The sequence below is a fragment of the Phocoena sinus genome, chromosome 19 (genome assembly GCF_008692025.1).
Source record: "Phocoena sinus isolate mPhoSin1 chromosome 19, mPhoSin1.pri, whole genome shotgun sequence".
Classification (NCBI taxonomy): Eukaryota; Metazoa; Chordata; class Mammalia; order Artiodactyla; family Phocoenidae; genus Phocoena; species Phocoena sinus.
The window spans coordinates 15,805,140-15,819,490 of NC_045781.1; the positions used below are offsets into that span (position 1 = coordinate 15,805,140).

At 48.5% G+C, this 14,351-nt stretch overlaps 1 protein-coding gene and 1 long non-coding RNA gene across 4 annotated transcripts in view; one reads left to right on the top strand and one right to left on the bottom strand.

Moving 5' to 3' along the window:
* Positions 1-7,948: 7,948 nt before the first annotated feature.
* On the bottom strand, positions 7,949-10,375 carry FFAR2 (free fatty acid receptor 2). Of its 3 annotated transcripts, none has more exons than XM_032614629.1 (2): positions 10,239-10,375; positions 7,949-9,167 (listed from the first exon to the last, which is right to left on the bottom strand). In XM_032614629.1, exon 2 carries the CDS (start codon positions 9,158-9,160, stop codon positions 8,171-8,173), a length of 990 nt encoding a protein of 329 aa, XP_032470520.1. In that variant the 5' UTR covers positions 9,161-9,167; positions 10,239-10,375; the 3' UTR covers positions 7,949-8,170. The 3 variants fall into 3 exon arrangements, with proteins under 3 accessions (XP_032470520.1, XP_032470521.1, XP_032470522.1); XM_032614630.1 differs by lacking the exon at positions 10,239-10,375 and adding an exon at positions 9,311-9,531; XM_032614631.1 differs by lacking the exon at positions 10,239-10,375 and adding an exon at positions 9,308-9,531.
* Positions 9,705-14,351, top strand: part of LOC116744656 — a 52,510-nt gene continuing 47,863 nt past the window's right edge. The window contains exon 1 of the long non-coding RNA XR_004347118.1: positions 9,705-9,963. This is a non-coding gene — a long non-coding RNA (uncharacterized LOC116744656). The remainder of the gene's footprint in view (positions 9,964-14,351) is intronic.

The following is a 14,351-nucleotide window of genomic DNA, read 5'->3' on the forward strand; positions in this document are numbered from 1 at the left end:
GTTCTAGAAAGAGAAAAGAGAGAAAATGAAGGCAAGGAGATAATCACAAAATGTTTTAAGAGAATATCCCCAAACTGAAGGATACTATCTTGCAGATTGAAAGAGTCCCAGTGCATAGTGCAATGGATGAAATTTTAGAATACTTGTGAGAAAGGTAAAGGACCCTACAAGTTTGCACTAAGAAAAAGATAGACCTTATATAAACAAGCAATCAGGAATCAGAATGTCTTGGGAACTTTCAACAAGACTGGGAGCTAGATGGCAATAAGGCAATGTCTTGAAAATTCTGAAGGAAAACGATTTCCCATCTAGAATTCCACACGTAACCCATACCAATTAAGCATGAAGGTAGAATGAAGACATTTTCTGACATGCAGAGTCTCAAAACATTTATTACTTTCTAGAGAAGCTGTTAGAGGACATAAACAAGGGGAGAGAAACAAGAGCAGAGAAGCAAAAGACGTCTCAATTTAAAAACGTCCAGGGGTCAGCTGTACACCTGGCGTAAACCACCACCAGTCAAGACTGGAACAGGTCAGAAAGTTCTTGGAGAGGTCTCTTCAAGAAGATGAATCTCTCTCTTACTAATAACTCTGAAGGTCTTGAGAGGGGATAAGACAATTGGCAAAGAGTTTGGGTGAAATCAATGATAAGTATGTAAAAAACTGAGGATATGAAAAATAAGGCAACTATTAATTCTGGGGTGGGGGGAAAGTTGTGCAGGGTATAAAAGTAATCATAGTTTACTATAGAGCTCCATTATTTACATAGTCACAATAATGTAAACATTGAGTATTATTCTAGCACAATTATGATGTAAGTATATTATGAATATACAGAGTGGGAAGGGTGCATGTGTGTTTATGTATTGGGGAGAGCCAAATCCACATCTGACATTGGGGTAAGTTCACAGATAAAACCTTATATTGAAAAATGAGAGAGTTTAGTAAAATAAGTAAGTTCCTTACAGACATGAGGGATAAATATTCAGTTGGAAAAAGGTGAAAGCAGTTGCCTCCAGGAAGGGGTAAATGTTTGTGGTGGGGCAAGAGGGTGAGCGATCTTGTTTTTCACAGCAAACTATTTGACTCATTAAACAGTGTGCATGTATACCTTTTATAAAAATAACAAGTAGGACCAAGAAATAGATATCAGACAGTGATAAATGCAGTAAAGTCAGTAACTCAGGATAATGTGAGTGAGTATATCAGAGGGAGGCAGTTTTGGACTGGGCTGAGGAGAAAGCCCCATGAGCGAATGAAATTTAAGTCACAGGCAGCCTGAAAGATGAGGACTCAGCCATGTGAGAATCTAGAAGAAAAGGGTCCAAGAAAAGGGGGCAGTAAGTCCAAAGGATCAGAGGGCAAGATCTTAGCAAGTTGTTGAAAGTACAAAGGAAGAATAAAGTGAGAAGGATGGGGTGCCGGGCAGGAGTTGGGGGCAGATGAGCTTTGGCAGATGGACAAGTGTCAGATCGGGCAGGGCCTTGCCGGCCACGGGGACACCTTGAGTTTTATTCTGAGAGCCACGTATGAGCAGCCATTGGAGGCCTCTATGCAGAAAAATAGAATTACATTTTTAAAATACTGCCATGTATAAATATCTATAGGGTGTGAGATACTGTTCTAAGTGTTTTGTATGTATAGTATTAAACTCACTTAATCCTCATGACAGCATGAAGATGCGTTAGCCCATTTTTTTTTTTTTTTTTTGTCAGAAAACTAAAGCACAGAGAAGTTGAGTTGTACAGTGTAAGCCAGGATTCAGTCCCAGTTACCGTGACTGCTGCCTCCTGGAAACCCTTGTGGTTAGTCCAGTGGAGGAGAAGGTCTAGATACGGTGATTCTCAGCCCTCTAAGCTCCCCAACACATGGGAGCTGTAACAGAATAAAGTGCCCAAATGCACTGGCATTTTTAGAAGCTCCTCAGTGAAGCCAGATCTCAGTGCAGTTGAGAATCTTCAGACTAGAGACTTTTGAAGATTCCCCAGGGTTCCACAACTCTGTCCTCACACCGCCATTTCTGTTGCAGGCGGCATGGGATGGCTCCTGGTTACCGCCGCGGCCTCCCACCCAGGCTGTCTCAGAGCCCAGGCATCCTGCCTCTTGCCAGCCACCACTCCTTCCCAAGAACCTGGCTTCCCATGCTGGTCTCTGCCCTGGGTACTCAGGTGTCTTGTTCCACCTCTGCTTCCTTTCTTTCCTCGGAGTCTCAGCTGCCAGTCTCCACCTCCCTCCCCAGCGTCCTGTACCAAACTACTGCACACCACATGAATCATGCTTCCTTCCCTCCTTTCTCTTCTGCAGTGAGGTAACCGATTGAGAGAGCGAGCGTGCCCGTCTATCTAGTTTTGAGAGGGAGTCTGGGGTCCGCACCAGGGGTCAGAAGACCGTATTGATGAGGGTTGGCCCATGTCACTTGACAGCTCTGAGCCTCAGTTTTCCGTGCTGTTAAGCAGGGAGAAGACAATGTGCTGTGCTTCCTATCGGAAACCTCAAGACGTCCCTATTATCTGATGCTCGCCTATCTTCTAGCCATCACTCAGGCCCAGTCACCCTGGCCTTTCTGGTCCTTGTGCAAATTCATCTCGTTCAAGCCTTGCACTTGCCTTGAACCCTTTGCTCGGAACATTCCCCCCCCCCCCCCCCCCCCCCCAGTTCTTGGCTTGCGTGATTCCTTCTTGTCATTCTGGCCTCAGCTCAAAAGGCACCTTCCAGTGGCCTTCCCAAGCCACTCATTCATTCCTCAAAGTCATCTCCTGCCCCGACTCTGTCTTACTGTCTTCACAGTCGTTAGCGTCTTCTCAGAGTGTCTGTTGATTGACTCCCTGTCTTCCTCTCCCACTGGAATGTGAGCTGCATGAGAGCAGGGTCTTGTCCTTGTTCACTGCCACGTCTTTAGCACCTAGAACAGGGCCTGACGCGTAGTAGGCCTCCATACACCTTTGTGGATGAATGAATGCCCGCGTATAATGACGTGGTGTCTGACGTGGCACTTTAGAAACTCGAGCCTGCTGTACGTGAGTGTGGGCTTTTTACTGAAAACATCTGGATTTGGGAGGAGTATGTTTACTTTCCTAACACTGTTTCCTAGAGGCTGATTGCAGCTTAGGCTGACAGACAGCAGGGGACAACGTTTGGGGAGAGGGAGCCCGAGGTTAGGATAGAGCTGAGGCTCGCCCCTCCTTGGGTGAGCTGCTGGTGGACAGCTGACCACAGCCTGCCTTGGTTCCCCACCCCTTCACATCCTCTCCCTTATCAGACATTGGAAACTTTGCCAAGTAGGTTACTGGACTACTGCATCTGAGGGCTTAGAGACCTTTGTCCCAATTTCCTGGTTGAATGTGCAACTTGTAGATGAGAAATGTCCTCATTTCCGGTGACTAGAGAAAAATAAAGAAAAGGAAAATAACGGGGCAAAAGTATTTAACCACAGCAGGTAGAGAAAGCTGAAAAGAGAGAGAGAGAGAGAGAGAGAGAGAGAGAACTAACAGAAACCTGAAGGTAAGGGGCAGGTGAGTTAAAGGGAGTGGAGTTGCAACCCTGGCCGTGTAGTTACCTTTAGACTGTCTCCGGGCCCACCCATGCCTGCTTTCTCTAACTGCAGCGATCCCCACAAAAGCACACTACATGTAAGCTCTGGCTGTGTGGTCAGTTGAGAATTTCTGGGGAAGCGTCTCTTCCAGAAAGGGGAAGTGAAACAGTGAATGCCAGTTTCCCCTTTCCTGCTGGTCGGGCCCCCAGGTCAGCCTCAGCCAGCTCCCTCTACCCCTGTTTCCTGGTAGCGGCTGTAGGCTGCTGTCTGTGTTATTCATTAACCAGGCACTAATATTTCTGTTTACCCATCTGTCATCCCGCAGGGGATTCAGAGGAGCCCCGCAATCTAAGCAGCCACCCGGATGCGCTTGGATCAGGCCCAGCCAGCCACATTTAGCTAGTGTTTATCGCGTTGAGAGTCCTGCGCCAGAGGCTTGTGCGATCTGTAGCCAGGGAGAGAGAACGTTTTCTCAAGTAGGATGGGGCCAGTCTGCCACCTGAGCATGTGTGCTGAGCGGTGCCTCCAGTGACGTGCTTGAGCTGGCTTGCAAGAGATGATTATTAGCATCGCTTGCCAGACCCATGTTCAAGTGTCTTCACATCGGTAGAAACTGGCCCTGGAAGGAGTGTGTGTGCCACAGAAATTGGCAAGTACCGCAAATCAGGGCCTTTGCTAGCCTCCAACCCCCGCCCCCTGTGCCCTCATCCGAAGAACCAGCATACACTGGGGACCTCTATTTATCAAAGGCCTCCTCCTCCTTGGTTCTTGGACGGCCAATTCTAACGAAAGAGGAAACAGTCCCACTTTCAGGGAGCTCCCAGCCTGATGACAGCCCTCCGTGTTTGCTAGAATACTTTATGGTTCTTAACTCTGTTGTACATATTATCTACTTGATCCTAACAGCCATCTCCAGTGGTAAGCACAGATACCAGAGGGATCATCTTAAAACGGAAATCAGATGATTTCACTGTCTTGCTTAAAACCCTTGAATAGCTTCAAAAGCTCTGGCAATAAACTCATACTTCTATCTGGGGCCTAAAACACTTAGCGTCGTCCGGTCCCCCTGACTTCCTTGACTTCCTCTTTCACTCTCTCCCCATTTCACAATATCCCAGCATCAACTTCACCTGAGACTGTTAGAAATACAAACTCTTGGGCCCTGTCCCAGACCTACTGATTCTGAAACTGTGGGGAGGGAAGACTGTAATCTATGCTTCAGCAACTGCCCCCTGTGGTTCTACTAGATGCCTGACTTTGCAGACCACTGCTCTGTCCCCACACTGAGATGGGGGCAGCATCTCTCTGCCTCTGAGATGCTAAGGTTTTCTGCCTCCTCAGGGCTTTTGCACCTGTGGTTACTGTTTCCAGAACGCTCTTCGCATGGGTTATGTGGTCAGTTGAGAATTTCTGAGGAAGGGACACGACAGCATCTTTTCCAGAAAGGGGAAGTGAAATAGTCAATGGAAACTCCTTCTCATTGTTCAGGTCTCAGCTGACGACCACTGACTCCGGAGAATCTTCTAAACCCTCTCAATCCCTCATTACACTTTCTCCCATATCCCTATTTTGGTCCATTTGTAAAAGCCATTTGCCACATTCTGAAATTCTTCAAAATTCTTGTTGCTTGTTTACTAACTATTTTTTTTCCACTAGAATGGAAGCCCCAAGAGGGCAGGTACCTTGTCTCTTATATGCTCTGCATCCCCAGCCCCTAGAAAACTATCTGGCTTATAGTAAATATATAATTAGATAAACATCAGTACATATTTGGTGAACAAATGAATTGTTAATTTCCCAGTAAAGAGATGGGCTATGTATCAAATGACTTGATGGAGATCAAATACTTGTTAGTGAGTAGCTAAAACTTCACCCTGAAAGTCTCAGACCAGGTCCAGAAAGTTTCTTGCACTTTTTAGCAAGTGCGGCCATGTCCCTAAAACCCTGGGAATCTCTGAGTTGGAAGGATTCTGGTAGGTAACTGGTTCAGCCCTTATCAGATGTGTGAGTTTCCTCTGTGTTCTAAGATGAGTGTCTTCTACTTCAAAATTCCTGGAGACTGGGGAGTGATTACCTTGGTTAAGTGATTACCCTGACTGTTTAAAGATGTAACTCCTTGCATCTTTTGCCCGTGATCTTTGTTCTTTGTGGGGCTACAGAGAATACATCTTCTATAAAATGAACCTAATCTTGGTCCAGCCACATATTGGGCATTCTCTTACTTGTTTCTCATATGTTGGTGAAAAAAGCAGGCACTTCAGAGTCTGGAAGACCTGGATTCAAATTTCTTCTCACTACCGACCTTGGAAAGTTCCCTTAATTGTCTCAGGCTCCTTCTGTAGAACAGTGCCTGGCATTTAATGTGTATTTTTATTACTATTGTTATGTTTTAAATCTCCAAAGCGTTTTGGTTCATTTTTCTGGGCTTGGTTCCTTGGGGTTAATTTCCTTTTTAAAAACGTGCTGCACAGTGCTGTGTGTTACTGATTGGATCTCAGTGGAGTGGTTGTGTCATCAACTTGTTTAGACTCAGTTTCTTTTAATGCCACCCAAAATCAAATCAGCTCCTTTTTTTTTTTTTTTGGAAGGTGTACTATATCACATATGCATAGGAAGCCTACCGTCAGCTGAAAATCCCAGATTTTTTTCTTACACGTTACCGTCAAACCATCCTGTATAGTTGACTATATATTATTTCCGTCATTTTAAATATTCTACTTGCCATGTCTCTTTTAAGTGGGAGAACGCCTTTGTTTCACACAGGTTGGTATCTTAGAGCTAAATAACACTGTATAGTTTCTCGGCAGTTTTATCTATGCAGTCTCATTTGACTCCTCGGAATAACCCTGAGAGGCACATGGTAACCTCATTGTGTTGCTTTGGAAACTGTGGCTTGGAGGTTGCGACTTGCTCGAGGTCATCCCACTGGTAAGCGGAATCAACACTGAAATCAGAGCTCTTATGACACCAGTCTGGTGTTGTGTTGAGGAAGAAACACAGAAAATGAGCTCCCAGTCCAGTGGGAGTAATAAGGAAAGTCTTTCCGAAGAAAGTGAATGTCGAGTAGGGTTTCATAAGAGGGGAAAAGGCAAACAATCTGAAGATGAGGCAGTACGGGGTTGAGGTGAGGGGGACTTAGATGCAGGAAAAGGTCTCTGAAGGGTAATTTCTTGGGCCCCTGAGCTAGGCCAGTGGTTCCTGACCTGAGCTGCCCTTCATAATCACCTGGGAAGCTTTTTAAATCTCACCTGCTGCAGCCCCACCCCCAGAGATTCCAAGTCAGTAGATCTGAGGTGGCTCTTTGTATTATTTTTATACCTCTATGTGTTATTCCGATGTATAGCCTCTGTTGCAAACTATTAGGTGTTGGAGAGCACAGCCTAGGGGTTCTTCTTGCGGAGAACTGTTAGGCAGGTAGAATTGGGAAGGGAGAGAGGATACAGAGCAGGCAATGGGCTGATATGAGTTCCTGAGAGGAAAATTTCTGATGAAAGGAAAACCCTGCAGGTTTCTAAGCTGGAGGATAACATGTTTTAAGCCTCTGTGATACACCAATAACTTTGAGCTGGGACTCGCCTTGATCCTCTTTCTGAGTCCAATCTCTCTATTCATCGATCTAAACAGGAATCCATCCCTCCACTCTTATTGCACCTTTAACATATTTCTGTGGTTTCACCATCCTCCCCCTTCACTGCTGAGTCTAGCTCTCCATCCTATTTTTGCTCTCCTTGTGCTTGCAGAAATATTACAAAAATTGTGGGCGCTCTCTTCAGAGTTTCATAGACTTTATTTTAATTCTTTTTTTTTTTTTTTTTTTTTGCCATGCCACGCAGCATGCGAGATCTTAGTTCCCCAGCCAGGGATGGAACCCATGCCCCCTGCAGTGGAAGCACAGAGTCTTAACCACTGGACTGCCAGGGAAATCCCTAATCTTTATTTTCAATCGGCCAGACCAGGTTTTTTCCCGTGCTCATCAGTGTTGAGCTCTAACTGATGGTTGCCAAGCTGGGTTCTGACCTGCGCCATGGAGGGAGAAGACATGAAGGTGGCTCCCAGTTTATTGGGGGAGACAGGTACACACATGGAGACGACTGGATCATTCTTAAAGAGCAGCAGGCCAGATGGATATTGCCCACACCTAGGTCATTATAGCTCTAAGCCCCAGTCCTCCCTCCTAATCCCCTTGGTTCAGAACCTTCCTGCATCTTCTTTGACCTCATTTAGAATTTCTCTCCCATCTCTTTCCCAGTGGCTTCATTCTAGCACCAACAGCTAGACCAGTGTGTAGGTGTTGTTTCAAAGCCGGTGGCAAGGTTCTTTTAGGGCTCTCTGCTTCAGCTACCAACCACCTCACACGGACAATCGGAATTTGATTTCTCTACATTGCTTCGGAAACTCTGGTCTGTTACTGCTGCCATGCCCAACTGTTTCTTCTTTCGTCCTGGAGCTGTGCTCCTTTGGGAAGGAAAATTCAGTCAGGAAAGGATACAGAGCTGGTGAGAGAGATTTTTTACAGTCCCAGTCGTGGTTTGGGTCTGAGGATTCCTGAATCCGGGCCAGGAGCCCGTGTTCTCCCTCTCCCAGCCTGCTCACTTCATACAAAACCCAGAGTGCCTCCGAAGGCCCAGGGACATCCTTAGTCTGTGGTGTAGTCAGAACTCGGCGCTCCCTCTGTTTGACTCACACCCCTGTCCACATTCGCCACTTCTGCTGTCTCTTTGCCTCTGCGTCCCAGCAGGGAGGAGCCCCGATGCCGCAGTGCCTGCAACCCTTTCCCAAAGGCCCTGCGCACGGCTGAAGAAGAGAAATAGAAAAGCAAGGGGTCCAGACTGGCATTGAGGGAACTCAATAACACGGCTTCTGCCCGCCACTTGGGGCTCACCTTCGTGTGGAACCCCACCAGGTGGGATACGTTGTATGGCCCAAAGCACACCAGGAAATTAAGGAGGGTCACCACAGCCAGCCCCACGGCTCGGCGCCGCCTCTGGGCCCCCACGTGGGGCTGGGTGAGCATGATCCACACAAAGCGCCAGTAGCAGAAGATGGTGACCGCCATGGGGATGAGGAAGAGGACAAGGAACAGCTCCAGCCGCACGGGAATCACCACCTCCAGCTGCTCTGCCGTGAAGTTCTCGTAGCAGATTATGCTACTCTCGTTTGTGAGCCTCTGGGTTGAGTTGAGGTACTGGATGATGATCACTATGGTGCAATGACCAAAGGACAGGATCCAGGAGATCAGAGCAGCAATCACTCCATACACAGGCCGGCGGGACAGCTTGTACCGCACGGGGAAAGCCACTCCCAGGTAGCGCTCGATGCTGATGGCCGCCAGGAGCCACACGCTGCAGTAGATGCTACTGTAGAAGCCAAAACCCGTGACAGCACAGACTAGCTCGGGCAGGGGCCAGATGAAGTCAGACGCGGCATCCACCATCTTGAAAGGCAGCAGCAGAAGCAGCAGGAGGTCCGCCAGCGTCAGGCTGAGCAGAAGGATGTGGATGGGCGCGGGGTGCGGCTGGCGGACGCGCCCCACAAAGGCCCGCAGCGCCAGGAGGTTGGCAGGGAGACCCGTGAGGAAGATGATGATGTAGGCTGTGAGGATCAAGGAGTTTTCCAAGGTGGGCATGACTGTTCTGGAAGAGGATGAAAAAGGGCAGTGTCAGGAGGACCACCTCACAGCCTGCAGACCCTGGTCGGGCTCAGTCTGTGGACATCCTCCCAGGCACTCTCCCTTTCCCAGGCCAGGGCTTTCTGCTCCCACCACTGCACACACCACCTGCCAGAACCGCTCAGAGCAATTGTTGACTTTGCCTGGGGCCGGATATTAAGCGGTAGCAATTATGTTTGCCATCGTGTGTCTCTGGGGGAGGCCAACCCTTGGCTTCCCAAGGGAATTCCCCCTCCGGTTTTCCTAGCCTTTCTCCTTCTCTTGTCACAGATACAGGAAGTTAGTATTAATCAGTTTCCAGCTTTCCTTAAGGCCTTTCCTCAGCCAGAGACCTGCAGAGAGAAAAGGCAAACCTCACTACAGCAAGGAGGGAGCTGGACAATGTCTCTCAGGAGAGCTCGGGCTGTGAAAACCCAGGCCCCGCGACCCAGTGCTCCTTCCTCCTCAGGACCCTGCCACACGCCCAGGAAGCAGGTGCCCAGCCCCCAATCCATCTCCCTACCTCTTTTCCTTCTCGTTTTTGCAGAACACAAATTCTCCTCCACCTTTCCCTCCCCTGTCCAATTCTGGGACTATACTGAAAAGGACTATACTGAAAAGGGGAGGTAGGGAGGGGCCTCGGGGAGGAAGGGTGAGCCAGCGCTGTCCTCTGGGGCTTGCCCCTCCAACGACTTTAGAGGATATTCAGAAAAGCACATGGGCAGTAACTGGCTCCGGAGCTGGGTGTTTCGACCATAAACAGAGGAACTCTTCTTAATGAGGTAACGGTTTCTGTTTGGTTTGTAGCGCTCACTACCCACACACAGTCTGGGCCCTCCGTCCTCTCTCCCGTCTTAGGGCCTGGCCCGCGATTCCTTGCCCCCCCCCCCCCCCCACCGGCTCCCATTTCTGGATGTGATCCTTGCATTCAGTTTCCGACAGATTTCATCCAGCGCCAGCCCCACCCCTGTCCCCCAGCCCCAACCCGTTTCCCTCCAGTTCCGATCCCGGCATCGCTTCCCAGAGCGCAAGTACTAAGCCAGCTGCCTTGTCTTGCCTTTGTTTCCGGATAGAGGGCTTCTTGGGATTAGTCCTGAAGGAAATCTGAAAGCTTGTGGAAAAGAGGAACAGAGCTTTAGCCGCTGTGACCGCCTATTTCACACAGGAAAAAATTGTAAGGAACCTGGCTGGTAGAAAGCTTTTATACCAGCACTAGTCATGTGACCAGAGAGGAGAAGATCAGTAATTGAGCGCTGTCTCCTCTCGAACCCAGTGAAAAGGGTGCCAGCATCTTTGTTCTCCCCCCGCCCCACCCCACCAAGAGATCCCCACTCTGATTTCCAAACTCAGATTTTCTGTCCTTAGTTTCTGAATTTTTTTTTCAATCCCAAACATTTTTTTCCCCCATTTCCCAAGTCAGATTATCTCATCTTCTTCTCTTTTCTAGGTGATTTCTTCTGTAATTCTACTCAATCTCAGAAAAGAGGTTTTATGCTTCCTTTTATTCTTCAATTTTCCTCTTTCTGTATAGTTTCCTGCCCTCTGCCCCCAACAGATGTCTTTCGCCCTCCCGGTTGAAACAGATTGCTTTCTCCTAGCCTATGTCTTGTTGGGGTGGAAATAGCGTGGGATTCAGAGTCATGCAGACGTGGGCTCAAATACAAATCCCTCCCTTGTGACCTTGAGGCAGATCAATTTTCTGAACTTTAGTTTCTTTCTCAGTCAAGGGAGGATGGGAATACTTACATCCCAAGACTTCTGTGAGGAGTCCCTGAGATAGCGTATATAAAGCATCCAGGCCAGTGCTCCACACGTAATGGATGCGCATAAGTAGAAGTGGTCCCTCCACCCAAGCCTGCTGGACAGCTTCGTAGAGAGCGAGCCACCTGGTAGAATAGGCTTAGGGCACGGGAATGCCATCTAACTTCGGAAAGCGGCAGGGATTCGGGAGAGCTGGGCCCAACCTCCTAGCCACCCTTGTTCTTTTCTTGCTATTTCTCCCTCTCTGACTTTTGAAACACACACCTGAGGAAACAAAGATACATTCTAGTGGAGGGAGATAAGGAAAAACAAGCAAATAGGAACAGAGGAGTGATTGCACAGTGACAGACGTTAGGAAGGAAATGAAGCAGAGTAATGACCGGGAGAGCGGCCGTGGTGTGCCGGGGGTCAGAGAGGTACAGCTGAGCTGAACTGACATCTGAGAGGTTGAGCTGAATTTGGTGAAGGGACTGTGTCAGGTCCCGGAAGAAGAGTGGTCTGGGTGGAGGAAGCAGCGAGCACCTTTGCACCTGGGGGGAACAGAAATGCCAGTGTGATTGGAGCGTGGTGGGCCAGGGCGAGACCACGCAGGGCCTTCCTGATGACAGAAAGGAGCTGGGGTTCCATTCATAAGCTGCGTGAAGTCACTTACGGGCCGTAAGAGGAGAGGGACGGTTGAGAGTTGAGAAGCTCACGCCAGCTCTGTGTGAAGCATGGTCTTCAGGGGAATGAAGTTGGAAGCAGAGCGATCAAATAGACGTTCACTGCAGTCATCTAGGGACGGTTGATGACGGCATGGATTCAGGAGAATGTAGCAGTGGAAATAGAGAGGATCCGTTGCGATTTGGGGCACATAACTTTAAATAAATAACAGTAAGTGAAGAACTTCAGAATGCCAGAGAGAATGGAACTCTCCTGGGGAATTAGAGGGAAGATGATTCTAGACCAGTACATCCAAATGGACTTTAGATTTTGTTGCTCCCTTATGCCAGTGCAGTTCAGCCTACTTGCATGTGCGTATTACGCTTTTTGAGCCCCTGGAGTGGCCTTATGATAGTATGAAGGTGACGGTTTATGCCCTTCCCCACTTGCATTCTCTTGTTTTAGCCACCACTTGTCCAGGCTTTCTCTGTCATCCCAATAGTGGTGTCCTCCACCTCTGCAGCCATCTCCAGTGCAGGAGCAGCACTGAAGAAGAGAAATAAGGAACAGGTCAGTACTAGCATCTAAGGAGTACCCTTCAGACCCTGTCTCTGTTGGCCTCTGTAGTGGGCATCATGGGTTTTTGCCAGGCGCTGCTGGTAACCATACCCCAACCTTCCTCTGCAGAGACCCCTCCCTCCTTCACTCTCTGTCCACCTGCTTACCGTTATCAGACTGGACTCTTGGCCAATAATATTATACCAGCTGTGGTGGTGGAATAATGGTCCCTCCAAGAGATAACCACATCCTAATCCCTGGAACCTGTGAATGTTACATTACATGGCAAAAAATTTTAAAAAAAGGATTTTACAGGTGTGATTAAGAGAATTATGATAGGGCTTCCCTGGTGGCACAGTGGTTGAGAGTCCGCCTGCCGATGCAGGGGACACGGGTTCGTGCCCCGGTCCGGGAAGATCCCACATGCCGCGGAGCGGCTGGGCCCGTGAGCCACGGCCGCTGAGCCTGCGCGTCCGGAGCCTGTGCTCCGCAACGGGAGAGGCCACAACAGTGAGAGGCCCGCGTACCCGCAAAAAGCAAACAAACAAAAAAGAGTATTATGATAGAGAGATTATCCTAGATTACCTGGGTGGGTCTTAAACATCACAAATGTTCTTATAAGAAGGAGGCACAAGGAGATTTCAGACAGAAGAGGAGAAGGCAGTGTGATCACAGAGGTAGAGATTGGAGCAATGTGGCCATAAGCCAAGGAATGTCAGCAGCCCCCAGGAGCTGGAGGGGGCAGAGAATGTGTTTTCGTCAGCCCAGTGATACTCGTTTTGGGCTTTTAGCCTCCAGAACTGTGAGAGAATGCATTTCTGTTAAGCCACCCAGTTGGTGACAATCTGTTACAGCAGACATAGGAAACCAGCCAACATTTATTGCCCATTCAAATGATACTAGGTACCAGGCACTGCACTAAGAGTTTTGCAAAGACGAACTCATTTAATCTTTCAATGCTTCTGTGAGGTTGGCATACTCATCCCCATTTTACAGATGAGAAAACGGAGATATAAAGACGTTAAGTAATTTGCCTGAAGTCACACAGCTGGTAAATAGAAGAGCTGAATTCTAAACTTGGGACCCAGGCAGTCTGGCCCTGGGGTCCACAGTGGTCACCACTGCGCTGTACTCCGCACTGCGCTGGGAGGGTCCAGGTTAGAACCAATTTCCCTGGCATCCCCCAGGAGTCCTGGAAATCCCACACAGGAGGACACAAGGGCGCAGGCAAGGGTGTAAGGTCATGTCGTCTGCGTCCCACAAGGAATGTCTGCACGGTCTCCAGCCTTCCTGCCGGTGGCCCTCGCTCTTTCCCTGAAACCATGAAGGAATGACCTTCATCCCCAGTTTCCTAGGATCCACCGGCATCTCTCAGCCTTTCAGATGTTCTCGTTCCTGCTGTAACCTCAGATCCCAGATGCTGTGATCTTACATTGGTCCCTCCCTGTCTCTAAATATTTTGGATACACAGGGAATAGAGGGGAGGCACAGTTTACTGTTGCTCTCTACTAAATTTGCTGTGTCATTTAGCATTTATGAGCAAGAATGTTTATAAGGTCTTGGATATAAATTGTGAAATAGAAATAAGAACTTGGGAGAAGGCTGTTCCTTTATTCCTGGCATCTTGAAGAGGTTGTTTGACCTTTTCTTTCCTGCCTGATCCCTCTTCTCCACTGCTGTCCCTGCAGAGCTGACCTTCAGAGCAAGAACTGGATTAAAAAGTCCCCCACTTCCCATCCCCTTGGCTACCCACAGCTTCCAGCCCAGACCACTGGGTAGCTTTCATGGGCTCACGCTACCCTTGGAAAAGAGCAGAAGGCCTCTGGCTGTCACCTTGGATTGCCTTTCAGTGTTGACCCTGAGTCAAAAAGGAGAGGCAGGAGAGTCTTTGGAAGTAGAAGTGGGACAGATCCTCTTAGTAAAGCTAGAAGTGCTTGCAGTCAGGTGCTGGCTGATCCTGCAAAAGCTGTGCCAACTCAGGGCAAAACTGAATGCTCTGTGTTCCTCTTCTCAGCGCAACCTTCCCTCTGCTTTCTTCCCTTAACCTACTTCTGTCACATATGCAAGTCATCTTCCCCTAGTAGTTGTGGCATCACTGGAGTTTACCAGGGTAACTGCAGTTTGCAGAATCTTAGGAAACTTAAGTTATAATGCTGATTCTCAAGAAGGGTGGGGAGAGTAGCAGGAACCCTTGGGGGCAGGCAGGGGA